Source organism: Lutra lutra, chromosome 16, assembly GCF_902655055.1.
Source record: "Lutra lutra chromosome 16, mLutLut1.2, whole genome shotgun sequence".
In the NCBI taxonomy this organism is placed as follows: domain Eukaryota; kingdom Metazoa; phylum Chordata; class Mammalia; order Carnivora; family Mustelidae; genus Lutra; species Lutra lutra.
The window spans coordinates 31,195,274-31,216,411 of NC_062293.1; the positions used below are offsets into that span (position 1 = coordinate 31,195,274).

Consider the following 21,138-nt stretch of genomic DNA (forward strand, 5'->3'; position numbering starts at 1 on the left):
TTTAAAGACCACAGCATGCAAGTAGCCTCTTGATTTGGTTAAAATTTGGAGTTCAGGAAGAAGTGAGTTTTTAAACAAAGGCTTAAGAAAAAAACTACATATAAATCACAGCATTACTAAGACCTGCATCCATTACTATGGTAGGTAGTAGTGGCTTCCCATTTGGAGAGAAAAATCACTGCTAGAACTAGTAATCAGATTATCATTATTACCCATTAGTCCATTGATAATTCTAACAGAAAGAAAAATTGTATCAATTAACTTAATATCCCAGAATTATATTAACCCAAATCCAGTTGGACCTCATGCTTTAGACCCCTTTCTGGCAGAGCTGACTGACACTCTAATGTGTGGCTACAGGGGCTGGAAAAGGTGTTCCCTATCTATGGTCTTGTCTAGAAAAGCCTTAAGATGACACCTCAAGTTCTTGTGACAGGGGCACTGACTAGTCCTCAAGACAATTTGGATCTCATCTAAAATTGCCCGTAAGTCCCTTGGACAAATCTTATGATCTTTCTGCCTAATATTACCCAACTCACAAAATGAGTATACCAGCAATAGCCTATGATAGATATCTAGGATATATAGTCAGTTCAATTTGGTAAATATTTGTTGAATACCCAGATGTCAGGTACTTCAAGAGAGATACGAAGTTGAATTAGATACAGTCCCTGACCACAAAGAGTTTTAAACCCAGCAGGATAGACAAGAAATGTGTATAAATATTATTTATAAAATGAGTTAGGTGCCAAAAGAGGAGTACCAGAAAAAAAAATTGTGTCAACACAAAGAAGTAACACTTTATTAATATTTGTGGGTGTAAGAAAAGTTGCCACAGAGGATGTAACTGATATCCAAGCTTGGCCTAGAGGGATAAATTAGACTATACAGTAGGGAGAAACAGACTGGGGGCATTCAAAGAAAAAGTATAAACAGATAAGGCAGAAAGAGCAGGAAAACAGTATTTGGGGAATGATGAGTAGTCAAAGTTGTTTGGGGCATAAATTGAGTGAAGGTAGTAAGAAAGCAGGCAAGAATGAAAGTAGCAATGAGATCAGACCACAAGGGCTTTATTAAAGGCTATGGTAAGAAATTTGTACTTTATTCTGTAGATAACAGGGACTTGGCCAAAGTCTTAAAGAAAGTAAGTTACAGCCTCTCATAGCTATTTAGCATAGATTCAAGCTGGGAGATAGTCCATTGCAGTGGTAAAGCCATACTGATGTTTATAGTAAGCACACATTCTCATTGGCTATGTTCATAGATAATTTGCATACCATTCCTGGATTTAAAGAGAAGACCAAAAGCAGTGAAATCAAATATGAAGCTATCACAATCATCTAGGCAAGGAATGCTTTGAGCTTTGAGCAAATAAATTTCTCTAAACCCCTACCTCCTGGTACGTCTGGGTGGCTCAGTCAGTTAAGAACCTGCTCAGGTCATGACCCCAGCATCCTGGGATGGAGGCCCACACTGGGTTCCTTGTTCAGTAGGGAGCCTACTTCTCCCTCTGCCTGCTGCTCCCCCTGCTTGTGTACATGCTCTCTCTCTCCCTCTAACAAATCAATAAAATCTTTTTTTTTTTTTTTAAGATTTTATTTATTTGACAGAAAGAGATCACAAGTGGGCAGAGAGGCAAGCAGAGAGAGAGAGAGGAGGAAGCAGGCTCCATGCAGAGCAGAGAGCCCGATGTGGGACTCGATCCCAGGACCCTGAGATCATGACCTGAGCTGAAGGCAGAGGCTTAACCACTGAGCCACCCAGGTGCCTCCCACAAATCAATAAAATCTTAAAAAAAAAAAAAAATAATAAAATGAATCCCAACCTCCTAATCTGTAAAACAGGGAAGGTAAGTGTATTAGCTTATAGTGTTACTGTGAATTCAACAACAATAAAGCACTGAGCACACTACCTGCACATAGTAAATATGAAGTAAATTATATATTCATTTATTCAGTTATTAATAAGGAGGAAAAATGCTCTGAAATATGGGTATACAAGATTTGGAATTTACTTAGTACTCAGGAAAAAGGTATTATAATATAATTGCAAAGTGGTGAGCAGACAAATCTTATCCTACTTATCCAACTCCATAAATGAGATACCTTAAATGACCTCTCAGACTAAAGAAATAAACCTCTTAAGAAATTACTTGCTCTCTTGACCTGAAAATGCGGTATTTAAAAAACCAGACATTTATGGCGTTTATTTCATTTCCAGTAAAAGTGGAACATTAATATGAGGAAGGGGTGGGAAAGGGAAGAATGAGGCAAGAGAATAAGAAAGACTGGCTTACCTTTTCTATCCAATATAATGGGCAGTGGAGCATCAGAAAAAAAACAATGACCAGAAATCAATTAGCATACATTTTTAGTCCTGAGTTCTACCGACAGACCTTGGAGTAATGGACAATTCATTTGATCTCCAGGGCCCCGATTTTCTCATATATAAAATGAAAGGGCTGGACTAGATGACTTTGAAGAACTGGTTGGCTCTAATATTTCATGACGTCTTTAACATCCATAAATATATTTAGAGAAGCACTCTCTAACCATGCCTTAGGTTCTATTTCTGCTTTATTCCACTTAAGCCTTCCCCTGAATCCAGTATGGTCATCCAATGAGAAAGTGGACTTTCTTCAGTCTTTCAGGAGTTCCTGGCTCCATTTTTACTCTGTGGCCCCTTATTTTTCACCTACTCTAGGGCTCCACTGCCTTTTTCTCTCTTCCCTTTCATCACACCATTAAGTGGGATGGATAAAGGCAAGCCAGGCCAGCAATTCCTCAAAGTTCCCAAAGCAGGTAACTTGAGAGTCCCCTCTACATACTCTTCTTCCAGCCAGCCAGGTACATGTAGACTTGGATAAAAGCCAATTCCCAAAGGGTTCAAAAAAATCACTTCTTAGCTGGGTAAACCCTGACCATCTCCCTGTAGCCACAGCCTTCAATGGATTGCTTTGCTCTATCCAACACGGATAACTTCACTGACTAGAGATAATGCAATATCATTTCTCCTCTTATCTATGTTGGGCTTCTCAATCCCTCTCTCACTCAGAATGAAAACCAGCTGGAGCCACTCACCCATTGGCATTCACAGCTCAGCCCACCACACACCATAACCTGCAGAGGCAACCGCCAGCCGTGAGAGCATTTGTATGATTCCAGATCTAAGACAGTGTTGAAGTCACTACACAAACCAAACATTGTAAAGAGCAAGGGAGTCTATGTAAATACAGCAAGGAAAAGAAGCCAAGGAGTGCAGCCAGAAAAGGGGAGGGCCTGGACTAGGGGAGGTGAAGAAAATCATAGATAAGGTATATAGGTTTTATAGACAGCACACACAGCAGAAATATCAAAGTGTAGAGACTTGGAGCTTGGCATATTTTGAGCTGCTAAAGCCTAAAGGGCAATTAGGCCATAATTTATATACTGTAATGCTTCAAATGCTCCTAAGCTGTAATAGAAACACAGCTCATTAAATATAGCCAATCTATCATCCCCTCAAGCACCTTGTAACTATGCTGTTAGAAAACCAATCACCTTTACATTTTAATAAAAATATTATCTTGCCTGAGTACAGAGAAAGGGTGTAATTTATGGGATGAAAACCAAAAATTTTAAAAGGCAGGGTGAGAAATGGATGCAGAACTCTTAACCAACAGACCTACGGAGTTCATGGTCTTTTCTTTTTTAAAAACGTGTCAGCAAGTCTTTAGAAGCTGAATTTGGACCTTAATATCAGGGGGATTATGTTGTCAGTTATTTTTAGATCAACAGTATAAGGTAAAATGGGTGAAAATTGTACTTCTTTTAGGGCTACTTAGCTAAGTCTGTTAAACTCAGCCCATAGGCCTCCCTGTACAAATATTTTAAACTTATATCAGCTAATACTTCTTCACTTCATCACTGAGAAAAAATAAGATATAAATTGTTTATACACATAATTTTAAAATGTATACTAAATCTCCCTATCCATCCTCAGCAGTAATGCTGAAATAATCTTACCCAAAGAGAACAAGTAGATTATTATTAACACTTGTATTAGTTTCATAGGGCTGCTGAAACCAATCACCACAAACTGGGTGACTTAAAACAATAAGAAATGTATTCTTTCCACAGCTCTGGGGACTGACAATCTGAAATCAAGTACTGGTCAGGCCATACTCCCTCTGGAGGCTCCAAGGGAAAATCTGCTCTCTGCTTCTGCCAGTTTTTGGTGGCTGTTGCCATTCCTTGACTTGTGGCCACATCACTTCAATCTTTGCCTCTGTGGTCACACTGCCTCCTTCTCTCCTGTCTGCAAGTCTCCCTCTGCCTGTCTTATAAGAATGTCTTTATGAGACATTTGTTATTGAATTAGGGTGCACCCAAAAAATCCAAGATAAACTTCCTTCTCAAAATCCTTAACTTAATTACATCTTTTGCCAGGCAAGGTAATATTTACTCTTTTATCATATATAGTAATGTTCACAAGTTCCAGGGCACCCAGGTGGCTCAGTCAGTTAAATGTCTACCTGCAGCTCCAGTCATGATCTCAGGGTCCTGGGATCGAGCCCTATCTTGGGTACTCCCTGCTAGGTGACAAGTCTGTTTCTCCTTCTCCCTCTGTGAGCTCTCTTGCTCTCACTCTCTCTCAAATAACCAAATAAATAAAAATATTTTTTAAAAAATATTCACAAGTTCCAGTGATTAGGACATGGACATATTTGGGGAGGCCACACTCAGCCTCATACAATAATCATGACTTTCATTGTAACAACAAAACTTAATAACAATGTATCATTTATACAGTGCACTCAGCTACTTCCACTAATACTCATAATAACTCTGTTGAAGGGTAGAGATCTAAAGAATTAGGTAACCATCCATCCATTCATTCGTTTGTTCACTGAACAATCATTATTCAGTATCTACTCTTGGCACAGGCAAGAGCTAAAGAAAGAAAAGCACAGTCCCTGTCCTTGGAAAGCACCCTAAAAAGCTGTCCACAGTCATGTAGTGCCTTTAAAATAACTGTGAGACAAAAGTGCCACATGAAGTAGGACCAGTAAAAGCCAGCTGAAAGCTCAACAATCCCCATCTGGAAAATTTGCCTGAGTCTCCTCTGGGATTTGCACTCTCGCTTTACCCCCTGAACTTCTTATCTCTCCTCTCCAGTACTCAGTGCATCCTCAAAACCTGCCCACTGCTGAACATCCCGCCCAGCTCACTGCCTAAAAAAGGCTAAAATTCAATTAGATGCTTTCATTACCAGCCCTGAATGTTCACTCTGAACATGGCAGACTGTCATAGTTTCAGACTTTACTCTGTGTTTGTAGGGAGTACCAGGTTTGTGAATATTCTTTATTTAAGTACAGATTAAGGCTCCAAGAAGATATTTTGAAAACAAAATAGAACACTGGGAAGTCCTTTATCTTTAAAACTTCTATAATCAGACCTTAACTTTGCAGTATTCATACAGTGGACACCTTTTACCTGGAAGCTAAGTGCCACCAACTTACCAAATATTCTTCAAAAATAAATCATAAAGTATCAAAACTGAAACGGACCTTAGACATTACCTAGCCTAACCTCCTCTTTTTACAGTTGAGTAAATGGTCCCAAAGAAGTTAACGGGTTGCCAAAGGCACTCAGTGAAATCAGATGCAAAGCCTATCATAAGCTCCAGGGTCCCATGGAAAAAAAATATAATGTAACTAACAGCCCCTCCTTGGAGAGTCAGAAAAACCGGCAAGTTTATGGCCAGTATCTATTAAGATCTGGGAGACTATCTGTCATCCACAGAGGTAGACACAAACATATGAGTGACTTTTACACTAATACACTTCAGAGAAATGACTACTGTACTTTAGAATGAGAATATTATAACTAAAATCACTTTGGTAACCCAGAAACCAAAATGATAACAACATAGAATGAGGTATGCCAAAAATGTAAGGTTATTTTAATTACTTAGGAATAAGCTATTAAGCTACTTTGTACTTTAGAAGCACTTATTTTCTATGTAAGAAAGTAATAATTTTAATATATAAAGTTATCTATTTTCTATTAAATAGGTCCAAGAATCTCTACTTAGCAAAATATTCTAGTAATGCTTTGCTTTTCTAGTTCACATAGAACTGAAGTTACATTTCTTTCTTCAAGTATTCTGAGATCTAGACTTTATCCTATCTGTTACTCCCAATATCCTAATGAGGAATATTTTATCTTATGCTGAAAATTATTAACACTCCATATGTGTGAGAAATGTACCCTGCAGCTTTACAAAGCACTGTCAAATTCATCATTTCACCCAGTCATCACAGCAGTCCTGTGAGGTATAAAAAGGGAGGGTTTTGTCCACATTCACAGACTGGGGCTCAAAGAGGCTTGCCAAAGATTATTACAGAGCTAAAAGTTGGGGGGGTACAAACTGGAATTCAGGTCTTCCACTATTTGCACTACATGATATAGCCTCTCAGGTTAAAATAATATGCAAGGCACAAGAGATTATAAGAAGAGGTATTTTCCGGCTTAGCAAGCCTATGTTAAAAATTTTTTACTCAAAACCAAAATGTATCATCTTGGACTCTCAGGGAAACTTACCCATTTTTAATACCTGTTTGATAAACAAAATTTTTTATCATTTCATTCCAAAGCAAATAGATGAAGTTTGGCGTGAAATGAGATGGATCATGGATGCTCTACAGTATGCAAGATACAAACAACCAGTCTGTGGCTTGCCCATCACAAAACTGCTAGACCCTTCAGAGGAGCAGAACCTCAAGAAGATAAACTCTACATCATCACATATAGACTGTCTTCCATCCCCATCCCCATCCCCAGAGATGCACAGAAGAAAGGCAGTGACCGGTAAGCAATAAGATCTAAAGATCTGTATTTCAGTCACCAGATTCTTGGTCCTTTCTCCACTGCTGAGGCTCTTTTATGCTGAGGCCCTGGTCCCAGCAAACAGGAGGAAATGCTGCATAATGGTGAGAGTCTAAAAGCATCCAGGGAATAAAATCAGAGCAGCAGAGGGACAGGAAACTAAGGCAGTAACCTGAGATCAACTCCATCTAGGATTGGAGAAGCTTTAGTCCAGTCCCAGCCTGAGTTTCCAAGATACAAAAGGACACAGAGCAATGATGGGGCTTCAGAAATGCAGTACCAAGTGAAGGCCAAGTCAGCCAAGGGAATCTGACCAAAACCAAGTAAGGAGGGAGAACCGGCCCAGCCTCTAGTAAATAGAGAGTGTCAGGAAAGAGACAGAGTGTAGATCCTAGCCTGGGTAAGAATTCAGGGCAAACTTCTCACGCAACATAGCACCACTGTCCTGGGGTGAAAACTGGGAAAGCAAGAAACATTGGATAAACTAGCGTCCTGACCCTGAGGCTAAATAACTAAGTTGGCCTCATCATGGACACAACAAGGAGACAGCTTACAGACAAGCTGTGGAGATGCCCAGCACATCACCTCTACACTTGGGAATTCAGTTTGAGTTTACATGGAAATGCTAAGAACAAAACCATGGCTCAGTTAACACAGAGTTCTACAAAGGACCTCTGGCTTATAAACAGAGAGAAAGCATACTACTCAAAGGCAATATAGTGCTCTTGCCAAGGACATGTTGAGACTAGTGCTGTTTTCTAGTCAGTTAAATTAATGGCATTCAAAGCATCTTCCTTGATTCTATAGCTTTTAAGAACTCCAATTCTGTAAGCTTTACAATAATAATTAATATTTTTAATAAACAGCTCTGAAATATGAGCTTGTCCCATAGGGGGCAGCATGGTGTAGCAGAAAGAACTTGGGCTAAGAAATCAGAGACCTGGATTCAAATCACAGTATTTGTTGTTGTTGTTGTTGTTGTTGTTGTTGTTAGTATTATTATTATTTAAATTCAGTTAGCCAACATATAGTAGTATATCAGTAGTTTCGGATGTAATGTTCAATAATTCATCAGCTGCATATAACACCCAGTCTCATCATATCACTTGCCCTCCTTAATGTCCTTCACCCAATTAGCCCACCCCCACACCCACCTCCCCTCCAACAACCCTCAGTTTATTTCCAAGAGTAAAAAAAAAAAAAAAAACCAAACAGAAAAAAAAGCAAAAAACATATCCTAGCTTTCTTTTACTAGTCTTATAAGCTTGAACAGCTTACTACATTTCAGTCTCTCAGCTTCCATGTACAGAAAATAAAATTAATAATATCTACACCTTTAAAAGTTACTTGTAGTTAAGACAGTGTATGTCAGAGATGCATGGCATATAATGGACAATAGATTGTAGGTATCATTTTTAATGTTATTACTCTTATAGAAAACTTCAGTGTGGGGGGGGCATCTGGGTGGCTCAGTCAGTGAAATGTCTGCCTTTAGCTCAGGTCATGATCTCGGGGTCCTGGGTTGGAGCCCCGTGACAGGCACCCTGCTTGCTAGACTGCTTCTCCCTCTACCTCTGCCCTTCACCTGCCCCCCCCACTTCACCCCCACTCATGTTCTCTCTCTCAAATAAATACATAAAATCTTAAAAAAAAAAAAAAAAGAAAACAGTAGTAGGGATATGAACCTTATTTATAAGTAAGTTTACATATGCTCCTATATTTTAAAAAACTCAATGTCTAAAGACCAAAACTTGGCAAATGAAAAAACTTGAGAGATAATTACTCAAGTATTCTAGGATTTACCAAATATTTTTTTTAAAGAATTCTTTGAGTAGAATTTCTCAAGTATACTTTTGTAGATTCCCACTGAGCTGGGCATATGAATACCATCCCTGCCATAAGCTAGTCTAGTGGGGGAGACAATTACATTGACAAAATTTCATGGTAATAGCATATGTGCTATGATGAGGATGTGTATAGGGTGCTAATGGAGTCTTCTGGATGTTTAACTGTAAACTCGTGAGATCAACAAGAACTTCCTAGAGAGAGTGACAAAGTACTAAAGGGTAAGCAGGAGTTGAGCCAAAAACAGAGGAAAGAAGAGAGCATTATAGGCAAAGGAATCAGAATGTGCAGCTGTATTGTAATTAAGGGAACTATAAGCAGTCTGGCTGAACTCAGGATCCAAAGATATTGTTCAGCCTTTTCCTCTTTTCATTACAAAAAAAAAATAAAATAAAAAAAAATAAAATTATTGGCTATCCGCTGTGTTCCAGGTACTCCTTGAGGTAACAGGGATATAGTGATAAAACAAAGTTGCCACTTCCTTAGAGCTTACATTCTAGAAAAAGTAACAATGAAAACATAAACAAGATAATTTCATATAGTGAAAATCCTGACGTATAACATAAAACAGGAATCAAGATGAGCAGGGAGAATGCTGAATTCACTAGGATGGTCAGCAGAGACCCATCTGTGACAGTTACATTTGAACCAACCACAGAAAAAGGAGCCAGTAATGCAAAGATCTGGAGTTGGAATATTCCAGGCAATAAAACAGCAATAGGCCCCGAAGTGGGTGAGGGATGAAAAGAAAGCCAAAGTCACTGGAGCAGAGCCAATAAAGGGGCTAGTGGTGAGAGAGAGGGTAAAGAGGAAGGCAGGGTCCAGATCAGGCAGGGCCAAGGTAAGTAGTTTGGATTTTATTCTGCTTATGATGGAAAGTTATTGGAAACTTCTAAGCAAGGATTGATATGATCTGAATTATTCTTTAAAATCAAATCTGGGGGCACCTGGGTGGCTCAGAGGGTTAAAGCCTCTGCCTTCAGCTCAGGTCATGATCTCAGGGTCCTGGGATCGAGCCCCGCGTCGGGTTCTCTGCGCCACAGGGAGCCTGCTTCCTCCTCTCTCTCTCTCTGCCTGCCTCTCTGCCTACTGGTGATCTCTGCCTGTCAAATAAATAAATAAAATCTTTAAAAAAAAAATCCAATCTGGCTGTTGTATGAAGAGACCTCAGTGGGATAGTATTGGAAGCTGGGATATCAATTACAAAACTAGTAACAGAGGGATACCAAGTTTTCTGACATGAATGTCTCTGAATATCATGACATTTACCAAAAAAAAGTTACACCAGAGGAGAAACAAGCTTGGGTGGTTGGTTAGTTAGTTAGTTTAGATGGTTAGTAAGTTAGTTTAGGGCATCCCAACAAAAAAGGATTATGGGGTCTGGAGCTCAGGAAATAGACTGGACTTATAATATGAACTTAAGAATTATTGACATATGAATGATGTAGCTACAAAAACGCTTGGGTTCCCTAGAGAGAGAAGTCAGAGTAAGGAGAGGAGAATCTGGAAAGATCCCTGTGGAATGGACAGCAGGATTTCTTAGACCAAGAAATAACAACCAGAGGAAGATTAAAAAACAAGAGAGTAGTGTCACAAAAATTAAAGCATGTCAAACAATGGTGAGAGGTTAAATAAAACTGAAAAGCTTCTGTGGGATTATTTTTCTTTTCAACAACTAAGTCATCTGTAATCTGGATGACAGTGGTATATGAAGGGGAGGAGAGAGAAACCCAACAGAAGTAGATCAGGGAGTAAATGGGAGGTAAAGGAATGGAACCAGTAAGGATACACTCTTCAGAATCTTGGCTATGAAAAAGAAGAGTGAGGGAGGGCAGTAGCTAGAGAGGTCTAGGGTTGTAAGGGCATTTTTTTAAAGGCAAGATAGATATTCCCTCTGTTGTTCCACAATTTACATAAGTCTGCAAACAACTCTTCAATTCCCCTTCCACCTTCATAGCCCTTGCCTGCCCTCTCTGCTCACAGAACCTTCCCACCATTTAATGTTCTCTTGGCTGCAGGGTCCTAAGGAGGTCCCCTTGGCTGTATGAGGGTGGCCTCTCCTGTGCCACAGAAGTGCCAAACTCTCATAATGGCCAGATGACGGGTTACAAACACTCTCTACTGGGAGGATCTGGCCAATTACATTTGGATTTTATTATTAATCTAAAATGTGAGCGATCATCATTCTGTTCCTTAAAATATAACTCTCTCTTGGGTCCATTTATTTCTCTGAAGCCAAGATTCCATGGGCCGTGAAACACAAAGACGTGGAGGAAAGCAAATGAAAAAATGGAACCCAGTGACAGGAAAACTGGGGAGAAACATTTAGGTCCGATCCCCTCACAAAAGCAAAAGCTTTTCAGAGCAATGAAATCTGCTTCTGCATACTCTGTCCTCTGTACTAGTGTGCTACTTTTATTTGGAAACCATTTATGAGGAGGAAAAAAATCCTATTTAGAGGAACATCCCCAGTGAGTTGCCCACAGAGCAGAATTTGCAATACAATTCCATTCTGTGTGGGTAGGGTTCACCTAACTTCTGAGGAGCCTGTTGGAGGAAGTACAGTCTATCACAAAACTGCCAGCCCAAGATTCTGTTTTAAGGCTGTTGAGTACCTTAGATTTGTCTTTGTGTATCTGCATGTGTTGGGGGACAGGGAAGGGGGGAGTGGAACTCTTTAACTTAACTTCCCATTTCCTTGTGGTTTTCAAACACAAAGTAGAACTCCTCTGAGTCAATTAAAATTGAGCATCTCCCAAGGACCCAAGGGGGAAAGTTGGCTCCTAGAAAAGGCAACTCAAGGCAGGGGGTGGAACGATTTGGTCCATCACATGGGTATTTTCTCTCCCACTCCTTTTCTGTGGGTATAGTGGTCACAGGCAGCAGCAATTTTTTTTTCCAATACTGCTATTTCTCCTAGTGACGCATGGGTGAGGCAACAGAGGGGTGGGGGGCGTTGTTTCCTTCAGATGCATCTGAAGATTATCGTGATCTTCCAAATGTAAATCTTCCTTGTAACCTTTTCCCAGACAATGTTAAGAACACTATAGTATAAAATAAACAGTTCAATAAAACCAACAGGATTCTGTAGATATTATTTCTCTTGGGAAATCAGAAGGTGAACAACCCCTGAGGTTCTACCCAAGACCGGATGAGATTTATTTTAATTCTTCATTTATAAATTATTTAAATTCTACTCAAGCACACTGGATAGATTCAGTGAAGCATATTAAAAAATACAGATTTGGACAGTGGTACATTAAAAAGGTGAAGACAGATTTTCTTAGGGCAAATACTGCTTATTATTTCTGTCTTTCTGTCCTGCCATGCCCCCTGCCTTTAAGAGAGAAGCAATAGCTTTAAATCAATTATTCTTTCCTGAAATGTCATCTCCACATAACGCCCTCAAAATCCACATCAACTCTACTCTGCTGTTGTTGGCCTGATCCACAGAGACCAGGAGTTGCAACACCCATTACAATGGTAAGAAAGCCAAGCTTCCTAAGCCAGCACTAATACTATGGGCAGAACTTTAATCAAACAACTCCTGGGTCAGTCAGAGGGGAAACTCAAGGTTCTACCAATGCTAGCCTGCCCAGTGGGCCTTCTAAGGGAAATTGAGGAGCACAACAAGGTTTATTAAAATAACAACTAGGCAAGGTGCCTAAAATGCTTAATGGAGCATATGGCCTGGATCTAGGGATGGAAGTTGCACTTTGCATTCTTTTCCAGGAAGAGAGGGAGTGGCAGTGGCCTAAGTCCCTGGAAACTCTCCTCAGTGCCCTGGCTGGCATCCTGGAGATTTTCCCAGCTTGTTCTGGGAGGGGTATCCCACTCTAAGCAATAGGTTCCACTAAGTCTTATAATAAATAATACAACCACCATGGAAGTCAAATATTTAGATTCCCACTAGAACAGTGTTTCCCAACTGTGGGCCCATGAACCTACAAGATAATATTTACCACTCCATACCCAAGCCCATTTTCCTCTCCTTGGGTATGACAGTTGTAACTAGTTCTTCTTTTAATTTATCTCCTGTTTCCCTTGCTCTTAGGAGCTATGGTAAAGAAGGTATATCATTTACTAATTCACTGCTAAATCAAGGCTGGGAAATACAGACTGAACTAGATGATCACCAGCACAAGACCATACAAGAGAGTATTATTCTCCTTTATTATCAACAGCATTCTCACAGCAAAATCTTGGAAGTTAAAAAAAAAAAAAAAAAAAACTTGGAAGTTTATCTGATTACTGGTTTGTATTTTAATATGTAATATTCACAATATGTTTTCTAGTTACTCTCTAAATATTGAAGGGAAGAGTGGCACTTAAAGTATTTCTAACAACCTGATTTAATCACCACAGTACCTATTGGAAACAGGCAATGGATTACATACAGGCCATGGAGGATGAAAGGTTCAGAGGCACTAAGTGATTTGCTCAAGATCACATACACAGTAAGAAGCAAGACAGGACGTTACCCCAGGTTTATCTGATTTTAAGATACTTGTTCTTTTTGCTACAATTAGGCTGACTCTTAAGTCAAGCATCACCAAATATAAAGCGAAATGATTTAGGTGATTTTTTTCAGGAACTTCTGTGGCAGATTAAGTAAATTAGCTCCTTCCAGGCTGCTTTCAGTATTGTTTTTAAGAAGCAATCAAATCTCACAACTCTTTTTATACTCCCAGATTTCAGTATTTGTTTTTGTTTTAATCAATTCAACATACCTGAGAACTTTGTTGAATGCACCAGAGAAACAGGACAAGAGGCTAATGACACAGTGATGATTAAGTCACAGTCTTGTTAGGAGGTCCTTATGGCCTACTATCCATGTTCAGATTAGATGAGCAGAGATAAACAAGATACAGTGCATGCCCTCTAGAGTTCATGGTTCAATAATGGAGATAAACATGTAAATGAGTAGTTTATAATAAACCTTGATAAATGCAATAACAGAGGTATGAATAAAATGCCAGAAGAGGTAAGAGAACTAAGCAACTAACTGTACCTGCGGAAATCAGCACAGGTACTTCCTAAGAGTCCTAAAATATGATTCCCCATTGAAAATTAGAAGGTCAGACCTTTGAAGAACACCTTCATATACTCCTTAGTCCCCTGCAAACAATAAATGCTCAATATCTGTATGCTGAGAGGTCAAAGTGCAAACTGCTCTACCTGACTTTGGATTGGAAAGGGGAAGAAAGTGTCATAGACTCCTCAACAGCTGCTTGTAACAGTCATTTTTACTATCAGACTTCTAGGGGATTGAATGGTGACCCTAAAATGATATGTCCAAGTCTTAACCCCTACAACCTGTGAATGTGACCTTATTTGCAGACGTAATTAAGGATCTTAAGATAAGATCATCCTGAATTATCAGGGTGACCCCCAAATCCAATAATAAGTGTCCTTATCAGAGACAGAAGAGAGTCCATGTGAAGACAGAAGCAGATACTGGAGTGATGCCACCACAGACAATGCCAATAGCCACCAGAAGCTGGAAGTGGCAAGAAAATACTCTTCCCTAGAGCCTCCAAAGGGAGTGCAGCCCTACTGACACCTTGATTTCAGACTTCTGGCTTCCAGAGCTGTGAGAGAATACATTTCTGTAGTTTTAAGCCACCCAGTGTGTGGTGATTTGCTATAACAGCCACAGGAAACTAACATAAAACCTAACATGTTTCTCTAGCAGCGGCAACATCAAGAAGTGCTTATTAAGAATTTAATTAATAGAACTCTGTGTGGGTCCCACACAAACTAAATTAGATGAACCAGGCCCCAGCCCTCAGGAAGCTTCCATGGAAAGCCATGAAAATGCTAACGTGAACAGCAGTAGGCAGGTCTTTGGAGTGAGACAAATCTGCATGTGAGCTCCTATCAGCTACTTATCAGCTATGTATAAATTTAAAAGTGTAATAAGCCTAAGACTTAATACTCTCATCTGCACAATGGGAATTGTTATACACATTAAATAAGATGAAGGACCTACACTACCTAGCATAATGGCTTGCCCACAGTAAGCACTAAGAAAATGTCAGGTATTGTTATTACTAGTGTAGGCACAAATGAATACATGTGACCAGCTGAACAGAAACACTGATCAGACAGAGAAGCTCAACTAAAGTCAATTCTCTAGATCTTACTTCCAGCCCAATTTCAAATCTTCAGTTAATTTCTCTTCCTCATCACACAGACAGCACCTATTGCTACCACCATCAAAAACAACCCATAGGGACACCTGGGTGGCTCAGTTGGTTAAGCAGTTGCCTTCGGCTCAGGTCATGATCCCAGCGTCCTGGGATCGAGTCCCACATCAGGATCCTTGCTTGGTGGGGAGCCTGCTTCTCCCTCTGCCTCTACCTGTCATTCTGTCTGCCTGTGCTTGCTCTCTCTCCCTCTCTCTCTGACAAATAAATAAAATCTTAAAAAAAAAAAAACCAAACAAACAAAAAAACCCCAAAAACCTCTTATAAAAACAACCCATAGTTCTGAGACCCTGTTACTTGCAATGCCCAGTTTTTCTCACAAAAGATGAGGAAAAGTGCTGTCTAAAACTTGTTTTAAGATTATTAAATTCCTTCAGCCCAAGACTTTATCCAATTCTCTTTTTCTAGCATGAAAATCTCTCCATATCTATCTTCTTCCCCACCTTATGCCCTTCTGCTCTTTTTCACTAAAAACCAGTGCTAGCACTGGTGCTCACAAGTGATCACCCCTTCTTGTTATGTCCATCAGCCTACCATTCTTGTATCTTCAACGGTTCCCTTCCAGTAGTTCTTTCATCTCTACCCACAAACATCTTCCCTCAGCCTTGCAACCCAGGCTCTCATTCCATCTCCTCCAGGGTATCTTGGCCAATCTATCCAAATTAAATTTACCACCTCTTCCACTGCCCAACCCAGCCCAAATCTACTGCCTAACCCTGCTGCACTTAACTCTTCCAGTTTAAGGCAGATACCGCCATTCAGACACTGAGCCCTGAAACCTGCTGGTCATTTCAGGGCCTTTACACTTACCTCTCCAAGTTGTCTAGGACTCTTCTCTCAGACTTTCACATAGCTGATTCCTTCTGATCCTCAAGGTCTCACCCAGACTCCCTTCTCTACAGGGATTCCTCCCTTGGCTACATTAGCAAAAGAACCTTCCTCCCAAATCACTCTCTACCTGAAACCCAGTTTCATTTTCTTCATGGAACTTTGCACTATCTGATATTAATCTTTTATATTTTTTGACTTATTTATCTTAAACCACACACTGTGAGTTGCTTAAAAGCAGATACCCTATCTGCCTAGCATAAAACAGGTGCTTAGTAAGCATCTTTGCATGAGTAATTTCCCTGGATTTCTATTTTCCTCCACATAACCTCTGCTCTTGCACAGCCCTACAATCTGAAAAAAAAAAAAAAAATTAAAAGAAACATAGCTTAGACCTCAGACCCCTGGTTGGCCTCCCATCTGTCTATTTCCTCCTCATCCAGTTCATCTTACATCTTACCTGCTACAGAATTATCCTAAATCACAGCTCTCAACTTGTCAATTACTTCTTCAAAATTCTTCAGTAGCTACCCACTGGGTACAAAATTAGGTACAAACTCCTTATCTAAGATTTACTATTCTCTTCTGGCTCTCCCCTACCTTTTAAAAAATTAATCTCCCTCTTTTAACCACTTACTTTGAAATAATTAGAGAAACAGTAGGTTGCAAAGAAATGTACAGGAATTCCCATGTACCCTTCCCCCAACCTCTCCAACATCAACAACTTAAACACAGCTCTCATACAACACCACAACCAGATCTCACTAGTTATGCAGACACTTGTCCACGCATGTGTGTATGCAGGTGCATGCGCTCGCGCACAAGCACTCGGGCTTACTTGTATAGCTGTGTGCAGTTTTATCATATGGATGGCCGTGGGTAATCACCACCATAACCAAAATACTCAACTGTACCATCACCCAAAACTCCTTCTTCCCCCTTTATTGCCTTACTCATTCCCCCCATCTCTATCCCTGCTACTATTACTCTTCATCTCTGTAATTATTTCACGAATATTACATAAATGGAATTCTTTATTTTTATTGGTAAGTAGTAGTCCATAGTATGGATGTGCCACAGTTTAACAATCCATCCACTGAAGAACATTTGAGCAGCTTCTGGTTTGGGGCTAATACAAATAAAATTGCTATGAACATTCATGCACAAGTCCTGCATGGATATAGCCTTCATTTTCCTAGGATAAATTATTTAAATTTAGAGTGCAATCACTGGCATCTTACTTTTGTAGTCTGATTTCCCCCAAATTCCTTTCCTGTTCCCTTTTTATAGTCAAGTAGGGCCATTTGTACTGTTCTTCTTCCTCTCTGGTTTCTAATCCTCATTTGCATATTAATAGCTGCCTAAACCACTTTTTGAAAGTGGATGAAGAAATAAAACAATTTAGAGAATAGGGACAAATGAGGGAATAAATAATAAATAATAAATAAGAGATGATAAATAAGTAAGAGATGATAGAGTACCTTATCAATCCTGCCCCAATGAAATGCAATCTCTTTCCTATAAACCTACATCATATTTGCTAAACTTCTCTTACAAAATATATGTTCTCCTGGTCTCATGGATGCATACATGCCCTATTCTTTCATTAGAACAGTGAACTCTCTGGAGATAGGTCATTTCTTATTAATTTTATATTTACTTGGGCATCAAGAACAGTGCTTCTGTTAGAGCAGGAGCTCAAGCAAAACAGAATCTTCATTGTTGACTGAATGGATGAATTAAATATATCTGCCCTAAGAGGGCTCTGATCTAACCAGGAATCCAGGATGTTATATTTGCATTAAAAAAAGACAACTAATAATATAAGTCTATACAGGCTAAATGCCAAAGGATAATAGAAGCAAGAAGTGTTAGAGAAATGCAGACAAGTGAGCAATTTTTTCTGGGATAGTTGGGGAGTGTTTCTTAAAGAAGGCTACGTTTGGGGGAACCCCTGAACAGATGGGTAGACCTCAGAAAATTAGGAAAGGGAGCCTTTTCAGTAAACATGACTTAGAGAACGGTAGATGGGTTGATCTCCTCTGTAGCTGCTGGACAATATTCCATAATACAGATGTGCCCAAATTTTTAAACCATCCTCCTAGTAAGACATTCAGATGTGCATCAGTTAGGATTATGTTTGGATCCATGTCACGAAAAACCCAAATAAGAGTGTCATGAACACAAAACACTTTATTTCTCTTGTTTGAAAGAAGCCCAGAGGCAGACAATTCATAGTTGGTAATGTGGACTCCATGGTCCTCAGATTCCACACTCCCTTTTTCAGCTCTAACACCCTAGCATGTGGCTTTTTTTCCCTAAGGCTGCCTCATGGGCCTAGCCAGCTCTCTTTATGCAGCCTTCCAGAAGTTTCATATAGTTCTTTCAGTTCTAACTCATTGGCCAGAACTTAGTTATATATATGGCCATACCTAGCTGCAAAGGAAGCTGAAAAACTGTGGTCTTTTACATGAGTGTATCACTGTCTCAAAGAAAACTTAAGATTTGTAACCAAAAAAGGATAATAAATATTGGGTAGCAGCCAACAGTGAGACAACAAAACTGAAATCTTGCCCTGACAATGAGTAAGCACACACATCATCTTCCATAGTCAGGAAAAAGAGAAAGAAGCACTTCACGCCCTGACCCTGAAATAAACAAACAAGCAAAAAAAAAGGGGGGGGATTACATCTGGTTCTACTTCCTAAAATAGAAGAAACCTTAATCCTGTTTGTGTAAATTACTAACTCTTTAACAAAACAAAAATTTTCCCTGAAGTCTGCAATATTCTTATGATAATCACATCTGATTTTCCACCATGAACAATATAACTACAACCTTTAATCCTGTGGGTTTTTACTTTAAATACCTGTTGTATTTTTCAATCAGCAAGCCAGTCCTGAATTTGGACTCCCTTGCAGAATTTTGCAAGTAAGCGATTTTTCTTTTCTTAATACTTTGGTGCCTCTAAGTCTTCCTTTCACACAGCCTCAGCCACAGGATTCTTTCTCATTTTCCCTATTATAAATCACACTGCAGTAACAACTTGTAAATGTCTCCGTGTATACAGAGTGACAATTCCTCAAACACAGATATCTAAAAAAGGACTTGCTGGGACAATGATATGCACATTTTTAATATAGTGTACCAGAACGCTATCTGAAGAGCTGTGCTAGTTTATATTCCCAACATCCTTCTGTGAGCGTCCCTGATTCCCCACACATCACCAACACATGAGATTATCACTCTTTTCATTTTTACCAAATATGATGGGCAAAAATATGTCCTGTTGTTTCAACATCCATTTCCCTCACTACCACCTAGTGAGTAATTATAGTCTATCTAAAGTTGAATATTTTTAGTATGTTTATTGGCCATTCGTATTAATTATTCTTTGAAGAACTGATTCTCATCTGCCCATCTGGATTGTTTTCTTATGGATTTACAGAAAATTTTGGATATTCTGGCTATTAACCTTTTGTTACACATAATATTACTGTTTTCTTCCAATGTATCACTTACCTTTTTACTTTGTTTATAGTATCATGTGGTTTACAAAGTATTGAACTGTGATGCAGTCAAATTTGTCACTTCTCTAACTTCTAGGATATGTCTTGCTTACAATGACCATGCCACCCTAAAATTACAAACATACTGTCTTCTGTTACTTTTAGGGTTTGCCTGTCACATTTAAGCTAAATGATATTTATCTTTATATTTGCCATGACATAGGATTTTTTTCTAATTATTTTGCTAAAGGGATAGCCAGTTGTCCCAACACTATATCCTGAATAATCTGTTCACTTCCCTACATTGAAATGTTATCTTAACCACGTTATCACACAGAATTACCACTATTTGTAGACTTTACTTTTCTGTTCTACATGTCTATCTGTCCATTTATACACCAATACTACAAAGTTGTAGCTACCAAATCTCTAGTATTTTTTGGAGGTGTCTGGGTGGCTCAGTTGCTTAAGCGTCTGCCTTCAGCTCAGGTCATAGTCTCAGGGTCCTGGGATTGAGCCCCACATTGGGCTCCCTGCTCAGTGGAGAGCCTGCTTCTCCCTCTGCCACTCCCCCTGCTTGTTCTCTCTCTCTCTCTTTCTCCGTCTCCCCCGCCCCGCCAAATAAATAAATAAAAATCTTTTTTTTTAAATGTAGTTATTTTTTGGTATCTGGCAAATCAGCTCCTCCCTATTGTATCTTTGAAAAAGGAAAAAAAGTTGGCTGCTCTCATAAATTTTCTCTTCCAGATGACTTTTAACATAAGTTTACTAAATTCTACTTAAAAATCCTAGAGATTTTTTTTAAATTGAGATTACCTGATTTGTAAATTAGCAATTTTTCATTTGCTTTTTTTAATTTATTTCATTTATTTGAGAGAGAGAGAGAGAGCCGCAGGAGAGTGACAGAGACTCTTGAGCCGACTTAGTGCTGAGCATGGACTCCGACGCTGGGCTCCATCTCACAAACCCAGTATCACCACCTCAGGAGTCGACCTCTTAACTGACTATGGCACCCAGGTGCCCCCAGCAATTTTTCTTTCTAAGAGCACTTGCATGTTTTCAAATAAATATTTTTAAGAGCGCTTTCATGTTTTCAAATAAATATATGCTTTCAAAATCAGCATGTATTTACCAAGTACCTACCTTGGGCTGAGTTCCATGGGAAATTCAAAGGATTTAAAGACAGTCCTTGCCCCACCAAAATGTACAACCTGGCTGAAAGGAAGAAAAAGATATAAACAACTAGTGCATTAAATGACAAATATCTAAGAATTAAACTTCTGGCTCATTTATGGTCACTGTAGTATGCACTTTGAGGCTTATTTTTGCCTCTCATTTTACTTCTGTTTTTGTTTTTTCTTTGGCCTTACTTTTGCTTTTATTTTTTTCTTTTTAAACACCTGACAACTGGGGTAAATGTTTATAAACATAATCAATTTCTATTTTACAGTCATCCTAGGGAAGAAGTTCTATTATCATCCCCATTTTACAGATAAGAAAACTAAAGCTCAAAGAACTTAAGTAACTCTCCCAAGATCACAGAACAAGTAGGTGGAGGATAGCTAGGATCTGAAACCCAGTTAACCTGACTTCAGTCCCCATAGTGTCACCTCTTCTCCCCACCCCCAACCTTTTAAGTTCCTACTACTCTATCGAATGCAAAAATTATCTCTGAAATAAGGATAGGAAATGAATGAATAACATTCAGCTTTCTTTCCTGTTTCATCCTCTCTACACATGTCCAGCCAATAATAAAAGTGCACATGGGGAATAAGGACACATTACCCTCTGCCACTATCCAGGTTGGACCTGTCCAAGTTCCTCTCCCTCCTTTCCCTTAAGCTAAGCACAGGACCCACTACATAATTTAAAGGGCCC

General features: G+C 39.3%; 1 protein-coding gene and 1 long non-coding RNA gene across 2 annotated transcripts in view; one reads left to right on the forward strand and one right to left on the reverse strand.

The window, feature by feature from the left end:
- Nucleotides 1-21,138, forward strand: part of ANKFN1 (ankyrin repeat and fibronectin type III domain containing 1) — a 518,608-nt gene that overhangs the window by 495,030 nt on the left and 2,440 nt on the right. The window contains exon 21 of the mRNA XM_047708413.1: nt 6,638-6,851. Within this exon, the coding sequence (XP_047564369.1) occupies nt 6,638-6,851 (214 nt within the window). The remainder of the gene's footprint in view (nt 1-6,637; nt 6,852-21,138) is intronic.
- LOC125087770 (uncharacterized) overlaps nt 1-21,138 on the reverse strand; it is a 59,276-nt gene that overhangs the window by 37,628 nt on the left and 510 nt on the right. The window contains exon 2 of the long non-coding RNA XR_007123514.1: nt 20,404-20,475. This is a non-coding gene — a long non-coding RNA (uncharacterized LOC125087770). The remainder of the gene's footprint in view (nt 1-20,403; nt 20,476-21,138) is intronic.